At 40.4% G+C, this 16,858-nt stretch overlaps 1 protein-coding gene across 4 annotated transcripts in view; it reads right to left on the reverse strand.

Moving 5' to 3' along the window:
- cherp (calcium homeostasis endoplasmic reticulum protein) overlaps positions 1 to 16,858 on the reverse strand; it is a 68,059-nt gene that overhangs the window by 48,138 nt on the left and 3,063 nt on the right. For all 4 annotated transcript variants that reach the window (XM_072593667.1, XM_072593668.1, XM_072593665.1 and 1 more), the window contains exons 2-3: positions 10,054 to 10,224; positions 5,958 to 6,196 (exon numbers count right to left, since the gene is read on the reverse strand). In XM_072593667.1, the coding sequence (XP_072449768.1) occupies positions 5,958 to 6,196; positions 10,054 to 10,224 (410 nt within the window). The remainder of the gene's footprint in view (positions 1 to 5,957; positions 6,197 to 10,053; positions 10,225 to 16,858) is intronic.

Below are 16,858 nucleotides of genomic sequence, written 5' to 3' on the forward strand. Positions count from 1 at the left end.
AGGAATCCAGTTTGGCTATCCCCCTCTCAACAAATACACTATACTGGATACCATTGGGAAGATCCTATCAGGGAATAGCAACAGCAGCCAAAGTGGTGGCATCACAACTGGCTCTGTTGTACAGCAGAGAGGATCAAAGTGCTGTAGGGCAGTAGTAATAGGGGACACTATAGTCAGGGACACAGATAATGCTTCTTCGCCTCAAAAGAGATTCCAGTATGGTGTGTTGTGCCCATGCCAGGATCAAGGATGTCTCTGAGCTCACACAGGACATCATCAAAAAGGGAGGGGAAACACAGCCAGAGGTCAAGTTACACACTGATACGAACAATAGAGGCAGATAGTATGAGGAGGTCACATAAAAGGAGTTCAGGTTAGGCAGTAATTTGAAAAGCAGGATCTTTATGATTATAATCTAGGGATTGCTCCCTATGCCATGTTCCAATTAGGCTAGAAATAGGAAAACAGTACAATTAAATACTTGGCTAGTTTAGGAGGGAAGGCTTCACATATGTCGATCATTGAGGTGTCTTCCAGAGAAGATGGGACCTGTACAAGGATATGTTGCATCTAAACTGGAGGGAACCAATATTCTAGCAGGGAGGTTTGCTAATGTCACCTGGAAGGATTTACACTAGAGTGGCAGGGAGGTGTGATCTAGAGCAGAGGGTCAGCTAGTGAAATGACTGAGGAAAAATAAGTGTTGAAAAATGCGAAATTAAGAGGGTTGTTGTGTTGCACGATTTTAACTTCCCCTAACTTCAGATCTGAAGACTCACATTTTAACTTCACATATTGACTCGGACTCCCATAGAGTGTACGCAAGCGTGTGCGCCCATCTGTGTCCATATGAGTGTCGAATTTGTTAGGTGCATCCAGGAGGGCTTTTCGAAGAATATCTAAATACCCCAACTATGGAATGGGCCACACTAGACAGATATTGGGGAATGATCCCAGTCACATGATCAAAGTTTCAGTAGGGTAGCATTTCAGGACCAGTGACCTTATGGATAAGGATAAAGTAGTCCTCAAGTAAAAGTATTAAATTGGGGAACGCTAACTACCATAACATTAGAATGTAGATTGGGGGCAGCTGTTTGGAGGGTAAATCGAAATCATGTGGGGATCTTTTAAGGACAGTTTATTAGAGTTTAGGACCAACATGTTCTGTGAAAATGAAGGATAAGGAAGGCAAAATTCAGGAACCTTGGATGACAAGAGAAATTGTGAGTTTAGTCAAAAAGGAAAAGGGGGCACATGTAAAGTTTTCTAAAAGTCAGACAGAGCCCTCAAAGAATATAAAGAAAGCCGAAAAGAGCTTAAACAAGGAATTATGAAGGCTAAAAGGAGTCATGAAATATGTTTGGCAGACAAGATTAAGGAAGATCGCAATGCGTTTTTTCAGATATAAGGAGCAAGAGGGTAACTAAGAAGTGGGTAAATCCACTAAAGGACAAATGAAGGAATTGATGCTTGGAGCCAGAGTAAGTGGGCAAGGTCCTTAACAAATATTTTACATTGGTATTCACAAAGGAGGACAAGGTGGATCGTGAATCTAGACATTCTAGGGCATGTCAATATAAACAAAAAGGCAGCTGGGTGTTTTGAAAGCATTAAGGTAGTCAAATGCCAGGACCTGATGGAATCTATCCCAGAATATTGTGGGAGTCAAGGAGGGAAATTGCTATGGCCTTGTAGGAATCGTTGTATCCTATTGTGTCAGAGGAGAGGTCCCAAAGCACTGGCGAATTGCCAATGTTGCACCTTTGTTTAAGAAGGGAAACAGGGATAATCCAGGAAATTACAGGCCAATGAGCCTGACTTCAGTGTTAAGGAAATTATTGGAGAAGATTCTTAGGGACAGGATTAACTCCTATTTGGAAAAATATGGCCTTAATAGTAATAGGAACATGGCTTTATGTGGGGGAGATCATGTCTTACAAACTTGATTGAGTTTTTTTGAGGAAGTGACAAAGATGATGATGAGGGCAGTGCAGTGAATACTGTCAACATGAACTTTAGCGATGCCTTTGACAAGGTCCCTCATGGCAAGTTTATACAGAAGGGAAGTCAAATGGGATCTGTGGCAAACTGGTAAGATGGATACAGAACTGGCTGGGTCATAGAAGACAGTAGCAATAGAAGGGTGTTCTTCTGACTGGAGAACAGTGACTTTTGGGGTTCCGCAAGGATCAGTGCTGGGGCTCGTTGTTTGCTGTGTATGTTTATAAATGATTCGAGGAAAATGTAGGTGGTATGATTATTAAATTTGCAGACAGCACAAAGATTAGAGAAGCTGTGGATAGTGAGGAGGATTGCCAGAGGATACAACAGGATATAGATAGGCTGGAGAGTTGGGCAGGGAATAGCAGATGGAATTTAATCTGGAAAAATGCAAGGTGATGTATTTTGGAAGATCTAATGCAGAAAGGAAGTATAGAGTAAATGGCAGTACCCTTAGAAGCATCAACATACAGAGGCATACTTGGCCATATTCACTGACAGTAGCAACATTAGTGGATAAGACGGTCACCTGTTCATCAGTCAGGGCAGAGCGCTTAAAACTTTGCAAGTCATGTTGCAGTTGTACAAAACTTCACTTAGGCCACATTTGGAATATTGCAAACAGTTCTGGTTGCGACACTACCAGAGGATGTGGAAGCTCTCGAGAGAGTAAAGAAAAGGTTTACCAAGATGTTGCCTGGTCCGTAGATTATTAATCATGAGGAGAGATTGAATAAACTTGGTTTGTTTTCATTTGAATGTCAAGGCTGAGGGGCTGACCTGATCGAAGGTTACAAAATTATGGGAAGGATGGATAGTATGGATTATCACCGAGTCTTTTTCCCCAGGGTAGAAATGTCAATTACTACAGGGAAAGGGGGAACAGTTAAAGGAAACGTGACAGGCAGGTTGTTTCGACAGAGGGTGTAAGTGCCTAGAATGCACTGCCAGAGGGTGGTACAAGCAGATACTATGGTGACAACTTTTAAGAGGCAGCTTGACATATACATGAATAAGCTGGAATAGAAGGATAAGAATCACAGAGGTGAAAGGTTTTTAGTTTAGAAAAGTGCTATGTGTCAGCGCAGGCTTGGTGGGGCAAAGAGACTATTCCTGTGCTGTATTACTCTTTATAATACTGTATCTTTACCAATGCTATATACAGTTTCAAAATAACCTCCCTGCTCTTAAATTCTATGGCTTGACTAAAAAAAGCTAGTATTTCATATGCCTTCTCAGCCACTTTATCCACTTGCCCTGATACTTTATTTGGACCAATGTACATGCACAGCAAGTTCTCTCAGATAGTCAGTGCTTCCCAAGGTCTCACCATTCATCATGTATTCCCTTGCTTTGCCTTGTTTATCCAGTCATAAAAACATCCCTCGACTATCACACTCTGCTTCCTGTCACTCAGCCACCACCTTTGCCATCTGTCTCCCATGTAGAATCTTATCAAAAGCCATACAAAAGTCCAAGTAGACTACTTCCCACTTTCTCTTTCTTATTTGGCTAGAGATGTACCAATCCTTGACAAACCTGCTTCTGATTGTGTGCTGTCCTGTTATTCCATGGGCTGGGCCAAAGTGGTCTGGTGCAAAGGATCAGGATTAGGCCATTCAACCTCTTAAGTCAGGTTTCATCATGGAGTTAGGTAATGCCTTAAAAACATGATTCTGCTGACTTTGGTTTGATAATGCTCTGAGAAACACTTTGGGCTGCTTTACTATGTGAGAGGCATTGTATATGGGCAACAAAAACAAACTGTTGGAGAAGCTCAGCAGAACTTCAGATTGGTTCTGAAGTTTTGAAGAAGGGTCAAAATTCACCATGCAACATTAACTCTTGTTCTTCTTCTCCACAGATGCCACTATACCCCGTTGAGCTTCTCCAGATATTTCTGTTTTTGTTTCAGATTTCCAGCATCCACAGTTTTTTTAAGTTACTGTATAAATTGTTGTTGTTAACCTGAATCTCTTGATACCCTTCAATCTTAGATTGCTTAGATTCCCTACAGTGTGGAAACAGGCCTTTCAGCCCAACAAGTCCACACCGACCCTCCAAAGAGCAACCCATTCCCTTACATTTACCCCTGCACCTAACACTACGGGTAATTTAGTATGTACCTTCTTAAAAAAAGGGAAAGAGACAAAAACACTTAACTACAAGTCAGTTAGTTTAACACCTGTTTTAGAAACTATGTGAGAGTCTATTATAAAGGTTACAACAGCAGAGCATCTAGAAATATATAATCAAGAGGATCAACATGGCTTCACGAAGGATAAATCATGCCTGACAAATGTATTAGAATTCTTTGAAGAGGTAACAAACAGAATAGATAAAGTGGAAGCAGTGAATATAATGTGCTTGGATTGGTAAAGACATCACACATTAGACTATTAAATAAGATAAGAACACATGGTGCAGCAGATAGTATTGTTATGAAGTTGAAGGCGTGTACTGTACCTTTGAGAGAAAGTGAATGCTGTTCTGCACTGAGACCTTACAAGAGCAGTCTCAGAGTGTACTGGAAAATTCAAAATATGTAACATTTGCCTGTGAAATAGATACCAGAGTTGGTCGCTGTTTTGACAACAACTCAAATTTAACCAGTTTAAAATATGCCTCAGGATATTAAAACCTAAGCGAGTTTGAATTTATTGTTTTTTGCCAACCTTGAACCAATGAGACAATCCAATGTTGGGGATACAAAAAAAGCAGACATTTTGAACATCAGACACAGCAACCACCTTCAAGAGCTATGAAATTAGAAAACACTCTCAATCAAAGATAACTTTTCATATGAAACATATTCATCGTAAAAGAAAGATGACCACCCAGGGAGATCTTCAGCCGGAAGAAGAAAGATGACAGCTGCTGGTTTTGAAATTAACTGATGTAATTTTAGTATGTGTTTTATTGGAATAGTTTCTTGCAATAGAATTGGAGGCAGGTAATAAGCGGTTAAGAGAAAGGGGGGCTTAGAGTTGTGAGTAGTTGTTGTTTAATGTTCACTTTTAGAGTTAAGAAATAAATTGACATTATTTTCCTTAAATATGGAATTTGGGAGTTGTCAATCACTCACATTTGAACAGATTACGAGGTGAGGTGAGCTTGTCTGGGTGTTTGGTTTAATTAACCAAAGGGTTCACAGCCATGTCGTAACAATATATTAGTATGGATAGAGGATTGGCTAAGTAACAGAAGAAAGAGGATATTTTCAAGATGGCAACCTCTAATTAGTTAAGTTTCACAGTTATCACTGCTGAGGCTACAATTCTTTACAATATTTATTAATATCTTGGATAATGAAAGTGAACGCACTATTGCTAAGTTCGTGGAAGATGCAAAGTCCAAGGTCAAGTGGTGAGGGTGGCACAAGGAATTAGAATGATAGACAGATTAATCAAGTGGGTAAAACATGGCAGATGAAATATAATGTGGAAGAATGCAAGTTTTTGCACTTTGGTAGGAAAAATAGAAGAGCTAAACATTATTAAAATGGGGAAAGGCTACAAAGGCATTAAGGGTCATGGGGAAAGGAGAGGAAGATGGAGTTAAGGTTTATCCAATCAGCCATAATCTCTGACTCGTAGAACCGATTTGATCAGACAAGCAACATAATTCTGTTTCTATGTCTTAGTCTTATTGAAATTTATCAACCACAGTCTTGAAAATTTTGATCAACAACAGCATCAAGAGCCTCTTCAGTGGAACAGAATTTTGTATCTCTACTATCCTTTATCTGAATTCCTCCTATTAATGGAAATTGAAATATTTATCTCAAAGCAGACAGCAGATTGTTTCAAATGAGGAGTATTCAGTGACATAGTCAAAGCTCAAGATCCTAAGTGAGACACTCAAATACATAACTGAGTTTATAAAATGCCAGGACAATGTAATGTTATCTTTGCTGGGGCCTGGTCTTATCACTGCCAGGTATCGGGACTGACCTGTCTTTGCACGAGGAGATGCTGTTCCTGCTGCTGTAGGTTCCATACACTCTGCTGAATCAGCTCCTCTAACTGTGGCTGGCCAGGAGCTGGAGGTGTGGGTGGCTGAGTTAGAGTTGGGGCAGGAGCTGGGACTGGCACAGCTGTGGAGGCAGGGGGTGGAACTGGGGCTGGAATTGGAGCTGGCACAGAGGCTGCAGCTGGAGGTTCACTTTCCTGCCCCGATGGATTACACAACACTGCAAAAAGAATACACGGAAGTTAAATGTTTAAAAAATCCATCACTTCATGTTATTCATCACAGAGTGAACAACAGACTGAATTCTGTCAGTATCTCTTTATGTCATCTTTCTTTTCCAAAGCCCATTCTGAGATCCAGATCCCAAGCCAGTGAGGGTCCTTGGATGTCTCAGGAAGTAGTCATTCTCCAAGTAAGGTCACAGCTGTTCAGTCTTGAGCTCAACAGATACTTATCTGAACACGAATTTTGCCGGACATCCAATCTGGAGTGAGAATCTGACTAAGTCTCACTCTGATTAACTCGCCTTTAATAAGTCCAAGGATGCTCGAGTTTTCCTGTCAATTCTCCAGAGATGCAGGATAAATGAAAGATTTAATGGATTTAATGATTTGCAAAGGCAGGTTAAAGATCATTTCTAAGCTACACGACTCAGCACCACACCAAACCACACATTTTCCCAGCATTGCACAGTAAAAATGTTGCTTTAGGAACAGAAGCAATTTTGTCTCAGGAAATACACCTTCTACTTATCAGGAACATATATTTCAATATCAGGAAGAACACTCTGTTCTACAATTTACTATTTTCTCAATGGCATTTCTCAAACTGAGTAGTTTTTCATGTTGCTATTTGATTCATTTGGTTCAAACTGTGTCATGTTTCAGATGGTTAGAAAAATATACGAATGGATAAGAATTACACAACTTACTTTTGGGGCCATACACCCTCCTAACATCACTGTTGCATAGGTGTCAGATGTGGTCCAATCACACCACAGTACACTAAGGCAGGATATTCTGAGTTCACATAAAGTAACATAAAAGGTCCTATGGTAATTTTTTGATGAGAAGGGGACTTTGTCAGGGGGTCTGGCCAATATTTTATCGCTGAAAACATGACACTAAAGGCAGATGATCTGGCTATCCCATTTCTATTTGTGGAATCCAGTGTACAGATTGGTTGAAATAAATTACTTAATCTTCCCCTTTGTACTTCTGGATTTTGTTTTGCTAGCTACCTGACTATGTTTAATCTGAGTGAGCTAAATTGCTGGCTTAACATTTTAAAGAAACCACAGAGAATAACGATTTAATCAAATCAAGTTAGCTTCAAAGATCCTAGTACTGAAAATAATAAAAGCAAATTGCTGAAGAAACTCCGCAAGTGTAGCACCATTTGGGGAGAGAAACAGAATTGAGTCATAGCACATTTGAAACATCAATTCTCTCACCACAGATTCTGCTAAACTTGAGTTTCTGCTTTTAGTTCTAGCATTGAATGCATCATGATTAAGTTATACAGTAAAGAATCTGCCTGGTTACTGTAAGCTGAGCACATACTTTGCCTTGGAACAATTATATTAACCTTTGGGAATAGTATTCTACACTGATTTGCAGGTCAAAACGTTTAAATCAATGCCATCAAATTAGTTTCTCATGTTCAGTTCAGGATTTTTTCTGATTTTCACAGCTGACAGTCAAGATGTCAGTTGTGTTAAAGTCAGCTAGTCAGAGGTTTCTGGGCACATTAAAACAACTTTAGACATTAAGAGTGACCAAGAGATCAGGTGAACCAAACAAATATCTAGAACTTTGCACTAAAGTGCTAAACGCATCTGGTGAGTTGCATTGTGCTTGAAGTAGCTTTGTCAGCTAATACCAGGGATAGGGAATCACTGTCTGCAATAAGCAAATGTGTTAGTCTGCACAGAACAAAATCAACTTTGATCACCAGATACAGACTATGATACAACATGCCAACATTTTTTTAAAAATTATCACAACACTGAAAAATGGTGCAATTTAAAAATCATATCTTAACACCACCTTTTCAAATAACTCCAAATTCTACACTTAAATATGCTTCACAGATATGAAGCCAATGGGGAGGAAGAAATTGACAAGAGCTTTGCACCAACAATTAACAAATGCATTCGCCCCATGCATAACATTAATTTGCATGTTTCTCTAAAAGGAGATCAATTATTTAGTGGTTTCTAGTGGAATTAGTTGAATGACAAATGTTAGTTAAACCCAAGGAGATCTCTCTGTCTTGGTTTGAAGCTTTGATCATACATCGGAGACATTAGAAAACTGCTTTAAAATCTTCTCTGAACTGCAAGATCTTAATGGTGCAGTGCCCACATATACCGTCCCTTTGTTTCAGTCAGTACAGAAAACTGTGTTCTACAGTTGCGTTGATTGGAGAAGATAGACCAGTTTGAACATTCATTTGTTTCATCATGTACAAAGAAATGTCTTCTGTCCTGCTGCTGAAGGAAGCTTAGTTAGTTGCTGCATACATCTTGGAGACAAAGCAAACTGCTACAACAGTGCATCAGTAATGGAGAGAGTGAATGTTTAAAGAGGTACATTGAGTGCCAGACAATTGGGCTCCTGTGATTTGGCTGATGTCAGGGGTTTTTTTAATTGTAAAGCTGTACTCATCCAGGCAGGCAGACAGTATTCCATTGCCTTGTGCCTTGTAGATCATAGACAAGCTTTGAGAAGTCAAGAGCTGAATTGCTTGCCACTGAATTCCCACAATAGGTAAATAGGTGGTCCAGTTCAATAATAGTTACCCCAGAATGTTGGTGGAATTCAGCAATGATTATGTCATTAATGTCAAGGAGATGGTTAGATTCTCTCATACTAGAGAGAATATCTACTATGTCAACATGCCAGGACCAATTTTAGCATTTGAAAGAGCCTGTAAAATTACACAAACCTAAAATTTATTTAGAAGCCTAACCGATGTAGGATTGAGAGATCCCAGACAAGTCCACAAGCTTTGTTCACATAATCCTCAATTTCTCTGCCTTCTAAGCAGCAGTCCAACTTTTTACTGCCATCCTGGGTTAACATGGAGGAGATTTCTTCCTACATGGTGCACTTCCCTTAAGAATGTTAAATGTACAGCCAATTTTAAACAGTAGAATATGGAACACAATGTGCAACATGAAATTAGATCATTTAGCAACTTAAGCTTCATTCCAACACCCAAAATTAGATAATTCAGTTATTCTTTATTGATTATAGAACCTTGCTGTTAAAAACTGCAGAAATATTACTTAAATTAAGTAATAGCTACACTGTTGTTGTGGTTCTGTTTGCCGAGCTGGGAATTTGTCTTGCAAACGTTTCGTCCCCTGTCTAGGTGACATCCTCAGTGCTTGGGAGCCTCCTGTGAAGCGCTTCTGTGCTGTTTCTTCCGGCATTTATAGTGGCCTGTCTCTGCTGCTTCCGGTTGTCAGTTCGAGCTGTCCACTGCAGTGGCCGGTATATTGGGTCCAGGTCGATGTGTTTGCTGATAGAGTCTGTGGATGAGTGCCATGCCTCTAGGAATTCCCTGGCTGTTCTGTTTGGCTTGCCCTATAATGGTAGTGTTGTCCCAGTCGAATTCATGTTGCTTGTCGTCTGTGTGTGTGGCTACTAAGGATAGCTGGTCGTGTCGTTTCGTGGCTAGTTGGTGTTCGTGTATATGGAACGTTAACTGTCTTCCTGTTTGTCCGATGTAGTGTTTTGTGCAGTCCTTGCATGGGATTTTGTACACCTAATGTAGTGTACAAAACTAATGATTTTTTTCTTACCTCTCACTTAATAAAAGCTGCCCCTTTACACTTTTTAAACAGATCAAATTAATGATAATGTATGCATGCATATATTCTCAGTGAGGTGTTGTGTGGAAAGGAGGAATGGAAGCAACCCACCAAACTTTAATTTCCATAATTAAGTATCAAATCTAAGTGGAGTGACCTGTAAATCTTAAGATAACTGAGTGAGAGCTTGTGGCTTCTTTCTTAGTAACTCTATAGCTTTATTATCTTTGAAATCTGAATGTTGTTTTTACACTTACATTGCTGCTCGATTGCCAGTTTGTACTGGTAATAATTATAGTATTCGCCTCCAAACAGAAAAGAGAACTTGGGGTTTTCTTTCTGTTTCTCCATTGTCATTTTCTCAAATTCGGGGCCATTCCGGGCCACAAATTGCGCAAGTTTGTCGATGACATTCCTCAACTCCTGGTCTGCAACAAGAAACACATTATTAATATCCAGACTATGTCTATTTTTTTTGCCATTGAAAATGTTGTGGTTAAACCAAATCATGCTAGACTTGATATTATATAGATAATATATTATATATAGTTCAGGTGACAAAAAACATCGTCATACATCTTACAAACGAGCAGAAATAGATCAGTACTATTAACCTGTCGCACCATGTGATAAGGTTATCGCTGATCTGATTGTGGCCTCAACTCCTTTTTTCCACATCTACCCCTCAATACTCTTAGATTCTTGACTAACAATGTAGTTAATCAACATCTACCTTAAAGATATTTAAAGATTGCTTCCACTGTTCTCTGGAGAAGGGGTACAGATTCATGATCTTTATCTTTCAATATAATCTTTCTTCACAAGATTTATCAGAAATCAGAAAAGCAAAGCTTCTCTAAGCTGTTTCTAATGACATTATGTAATTTCTTACAGGAGACCAAAACTGTGCACAGAATGGTCTCATCAATGCTCTATGCAATAGTCCCAGCCCTTTACATGTGAACCCCTTTGCAATTAATCCAAAATTCCATTTGCTTTCCTAAATCATTTACTGTACGTGCATACTAATCTCTCACGAGTCATGTACCAGGAAAGAGATATTTTTAAAATGCTAGTTGAAATGTTGCCATTGCTCGTTGGATGGGGTGTCACTGAGGAAGCCAGCATTTATTACCCATACCCAATTGCACTCAAAATGGTGATGGAGAATTAGCCCCCACTGTTGCAATTCTGCAGAGTAGGCTGGAACAGAGTAGACTGGCAAACTGTGGTGGCTCAGTGCTTAGAACTGCTGTCTCACAGTGCCAGGTTCAATTCCAGTCTCAGGCGACTGTCTGTGTGGTGCTTGCATATTCTAACCGTCTCTACGTGGGTTTCTTCTGGGTGCTCCAGTTTACTCCCACAGCCCAAAGATGTGCAGGGTAGATGTATTAGCCATAGAAAAACCAGGGGGAGAGTCAGGGAGGGATTCTCTTTTGAGGGTCAGTGTGGGCTCGATGGGCTGAATGGCCAGTTTCCACACTGTAGGGATTCTATGAATGGATTCTATTCTACAAAGTAGAATAGAGTAGGGCAGAGTATCTGTGAACATTACCAACTGACCTGTAAAAGGGGATGTGTTTTCTTTGTTTAGTGCCTCTTTGACTTGACTTCGCACGCCTACGAAGAAGGTCAAAGGGGTCACCTACCTTGTACAAGCTTTAATAAACTTTAACTGTTTGCAGATGTTGGTGTGTGAGAATTGTATCTCATGTGTGAAACCTCAGGAAAAGAACATAATACCAATGCACCTCAAAACAAGTAATTTTAAAAAAAAAGAATTCTTAGGCTGTGGCCAGTGCTGACAAGTCCAGCATTTGTTGCCAATCCCTAGTTGCATCAAAGTGATACCGGTGACCTGACACCCTCTGTTGCATTACTTTTGGATAGGCGTCCTTGCAATTCACCAGGGAGGCAATAGCCTAGTGGTATTACTGCTGGACTAATATTCCAGCGATGTCGACAATGTTCTGGGGAGAATCTTACCACAACAAATGATGGATTTTGAATTGAATAAAAATAATCTGAAGTTAAGAGTCTAACGAAAGGCTTGAATCCATTGTCAATTGTCAGGTAAAATCCATCTGGTCAATTTTGTCCTTTAGGGAAGAAAACCTGTCATCCTTACCCAGTCTGGCCAACATAAGACTCCAGACCCACAGTAATGTGGGTCTTAATTCCTAACTTCCCTCTGGGCAATTAGGAACAGACAATGATTACTGGACTACCCTGCGATGCCCTCATCCCTTGAATGAATAAAACAAATTCCAGTATTTCGACCCAGTGACAAAGGAAGAGCAACAATATATGAACCAGGTATGTTTATAAAGTGTTGAGAAGTCATACAACCATAGAGATGTACTGCACAGAAACAGACCCTTTTGTCCAACCAGCTATCCCAACCTAATCTTGGCCCATTTCCAGCACTTGGCCCAGATCCCTCTAAACCCTTTCTATTCATATACCCATCCAGGTGCCTTATATATGTTGCAATTATACTAGCCTCCACCACTTCCTCTGGCAGCTCATTCCATACATGTACCACCCTCTGTGTGAAAAAGTTGCCCCTTCAGTCTCTTTTATATCTTTCCCCTAAACCTCTGCCCTCTAGTTCTGGACTCCCCACCCCAGGGAAAAGACTTTGTCTATTTATCCTATCCAAGCCCCTCATAATTTTATAAACCTCTATAAGGTCACTCCTCAACCTCTGAAGCTCCAGGGAAAACAGCCCCAGACTATTCAGCTTCTCCCTATAGCTCAGGCCCTTCAACCCTGGCAACAACCTTGTGAATCTTTTCTGAGTCCTTTCAAGTTTCACAACATCCTTTGATAGGAAGGAGACCAGAATTGTAAGCAACATTCCAAACATGGCCTAACCAATGTCCTGTACAGCTTGAAGGAGGCTCGAGATAAATGTGAATCTCTTATTTAATTCACCCTACATTCAAATTTTGTTTGGACCATACAAACTGCTCATCTATCAACCATACATCAGTATTTGTAGGAGAATTAGCTGATTCTAAAAAGGCCAACGCTTGAAAGTCCAATTTCCCATTCAAAATGTGGCTGAGGCACTGGTTTGAAGCGAAACACTTTGGGCAATTTTTGAGGTTTGTTCCTTTTGAAAACTTCTATAATATCATACTTATCCAGCTAGATCTACAATAATTAAAGTTACCCATTATGCTGTCTTAGAAAGATAGTGATGTGAAAATGCCAGTATTGGACTGGGGTGGACAAGGTCAAAATTCACAACACCAGGTTTTAGTCCAGCAGGTTTATTTGAAACCAGAAGCTTTCAGAGCAACGCCCCTTCATCAGGTGAAGTCCCCGAAGGAATATTGCTCCGAAAACCTGTGATTTCAAATAAATCTGCTGGATGATAACTTAGTATCATGTGATTTTTGATCTTAGACAGATAATAGAACGTTTGTCTCCCTTCTGCCATCTTAGCCAGATCTGTTAGTTATATCTAATAAAACAAAGAACAGCTGAAATGAACAAAAACTGAAACTCAATAGGTCCAGTAGTATCCGTGGGGAGAATCAATGAGTTAACATTGAGTTCAGAATTAGAAGTAGCTAGGAAAACGTGTAATTTCAACTGATGTTTGTGGGGAGCAGGGATGTGAGAGAGTGGACAGAGGTGCAAGAGAGAAAACGGTAGGTAAACAAAGGGATTGTTGATATTAAGTTGAGAAAAAAGCTAAATAGGTGATGGTGGAATAATGGTTAATTGAAAATGTGTTCGCTGTGCTGAAAGCAAATCACTTCATGACAGGATTTGGGGTTGTGCAAATAGGCAATAAACAAGAAACAGGGTGTTCAATACGCTGAAATTGTTAACCTCAATGCTGAGTTCTGAAACTGTAAGAAATCTAAGTGGAAGTTGAGTTGTTACTCTTGCAGCTTGCATGGAGCTTTGCTGGAGCACTGCAGCAAGCCTGAAACAGAAATTTTGGCCAGAGAACATGGTGGCTTATTGAAGTGGCAGGCAACTGGAACCTCAGGGTAACTTATAAGGACAGAACATAAGTGTTCCACAAAGCGGTCACCCAGTCTGCGTTTTGTTTTCCTAGTGTACAGAAGACTGATTCGTGAGCAACAAAGAGTCATTTTTGGCTTACAGTTCTACCATCTTTCATGTTTCATTCCATTCCACTCCATAATTACATTGTCGTTAAGCTGTAGCAATCAGCTTCATATTCCCATTACAATTAGAATCAATTTTGTTACTTTCCTCTGTAGTCTCGCAAATGTGAATCTTGCAATGGAACTAAATAAACACGGCAATCCTGATTATTTTCTGACTACTACAATGTAAAGCCTCAGCACAGTACTTGTATTCTACTCAGGTACTGCATGTCAGTATTTTTAGCTTGAAAAATGTTTCTACATTATCTAGGCCATTATAAATATTGCTTGTACATTTTCAAAACACAAAGTAAAACTGACTGCAGTAATAAGACTATTCTATTACATAAAGAAGGACACACAAGAGCAGGTTAATGGAATCCTGCTGCCAGAAACTTACCTGACCCCCCCCAAAGCCTGCCCACCATCTACAAGGCATAAGTCAGTAAGCGTGATGGAATACTCCTCACTTGCCTGGACATCGAACAATACTGAAGCGTGACATCCACAAGGACAGAGCAGCCCACTTGACTGTTTGTGTATATGGGTGCCATTCAGTCATAGAGCATGGAAACAGATCCAGCAGTTCAATGAGTCCATGCCAACCAAGTTTCCCAAACTAAACTAGTCCCACCTGTCTGCACTTGGCCCATATCTCTCCAAACTTTTCCTATTTATGCACTTATCCAAATATATTTTAAATTTGTAACTGTTGTGACTGTTATCCACCACTTCGTCTGGCTGTTCATTCGAGACACTAAGCACTCTCTGCATTTTAAAAAAAAAAGTAGCCCCTCAAGTCCTTTTTAAATCTTTCTCCTCACCATAAAAATATGCCCCCTAGTTTTGAACTCCTCCACCTTATACCCTATGAGAATGCTTCCGGTTATGCTGCCAAGGCTGGCACTACGTAAATTATATGGCTGATTGGGTTCCTTTATCTGAAACCATCAACGGCCCCTCATTAAGCTGAAGGAGCTTAGGTAAGGGGAGGATTGGATTTCCCAGATTTTAGGAAATATCAGTTAAGTTCCCTATTAAGTTACATAGCCGATTGGGTCTTGTCTGACCCGCAATCAATCTGACTGGACATCGAGGCTTCTCAAGTAAAATGCCCACTTATTAACCTTTTATTTTCAGGCAAGAGGAAAATCATTACGGATCACTGTAAAAACCTTATAATACTAAACACAATTAAAGCGTGGAATATAATGCGGCAAAATGAGGGCAACTCACGTAAAACGTCCCTCTATGCTCCGATAGTGGGAGCATGGGGATTTCAACCGGGGCTTACAGATGCCACTTTCAAACTCTGGAGATCCAGGGGTATCTCCTGTTTAGGGGATCGGTTTAAAGAAGGGGTCCTGATGTCTTTTGAACAGCTGCATCAGAAATTCAGATTACTTAATGGAGACCTCTTTCGATACTTCCAAATTCGAGATTACATACAGAAGAAGACTACGTTATTAGATAGTCTTTATAAATCAGATAGAGAATGCAATGGGGGTATCTTCCGTCAGCACTATTTATCATTTACTACATGAAGAAGTATCGGGAGATATGGACAATCTGCTTAAAACATGGGATCAGGATTTGGGACTAGAAATCTCTATAAAAACGTGGAATGACATTTGGGAAAATGCCAGAAGAATCACCACCTGCAACACAACTCAGGCTATCCAGCTGAAGATACCTCATAGGGCCCATATAGCACCGGATCGATTGGCAAAATTTAAGGCAGGAGTATCTCCAATGTGTCCCAAACGTAAAATAGAGGTGGGCACTCTTGTACATTGCCTGTGGACCTGTCATAAGATCCGTAGATGTTGGACTAAAGTAGCAAGTGCTCTGACAGAAATCTTAGGAACGGAAATTAGAGTAGACCCTGTATCTCTCCTTTTGGGCTTTTCGAACTTACCCTCCCTGGATATGCACGGGAAGAGATTATTTTCTATTCTCTCTTTCTGCGCAAGGAAAAATATTTTGATAAACTGGGTGGCTGAGGGCCCCCCTGGACTTTCAAATTGGCACAGATTAATTATGTTGAAAAATGTGTTGCTGGAAAAGCGCAGCAGGTCAGGCAGCATCCAAGGAGCAGGAGAATCGACGTTTCGGGCATAAGCCCTTCTTCAGGAATGAGGAGGGTGTGCCAAGCAGGCTCAGATAAAAGGTAGGGAGGACTTGGGGGAAGGGCATTGGGAATGCGATAGGTGGAAGGAGGTTAAGGTGACATTGATAGGTTGGAGAGGGGGTGGGGGCGGAGAGGTCGGGAAGAAGATTGCAGGTCAAGAAGGCGGTGCTGAGTCCGAGGGTTGGGACTGAGATAAGGTGGTGGGAGGGGAAATGAGAAAGCTGGAGAAATCTGTACCCATCCCTTGTGGTTGGAGGGTTCCTAGGCGGAAGATGAGGTGCTCTTCCTCCAGGCATTGCGTTGCCATGGTCCGGCAATGGAGGCGGCCAAGGACCTGCATGTCCTTGGAACCAACTGACCCCACATGGACTCCGGGCTACATTCAGACCAACAAAAAAAACTACGGAACAGATTAATTATGGAATGTATTCCCCTTGATTTCCTTACAAATATGGTGCACCAAAAGACTGAATTATTCCATAAAATATGGAAGCCCTTCTTGAATTATATAATAGATATTTCAGCCATCCTAACAAGGTCTTTTATTTAATTGAGATGGCGAACCTGGCTGGTCTGGGGCCCCTTGGGAGAGGAATCCTGCACAAATATGGGTTTTGTTACATTTGATGTTAATAATTCCGAGCATGTATCTTACTACCCAATTTCTGTGTTATCCGTCAGTTTTTTTTTCTCTTATTTGAATAATGTAAGAGACTTAATTATACACTGATTAGTTGTAGGTTAGATTAGTAGTAAGCTGAGTTTTGTTTTTTTCTCTCAGTATTTTTCTTCAGTTAA

This window comes from Chiloscyllium punctatum, chromosome 24 (genome assembly GCF_047496795.1).
Source record: "Chiloscyllium punctatum isolate Juve2018m chromosome 24, sChiPun1.3, whole genome shotgun sequence".
Taxonomy (NCBI): domain Eukaryota; kingdom Metazoa; phylum Chordata; class Chondrichthyes; order Orectolobiformes; family Hemiscylliidae; genus Chiloscyllium; species Chiloscyllium punctatum.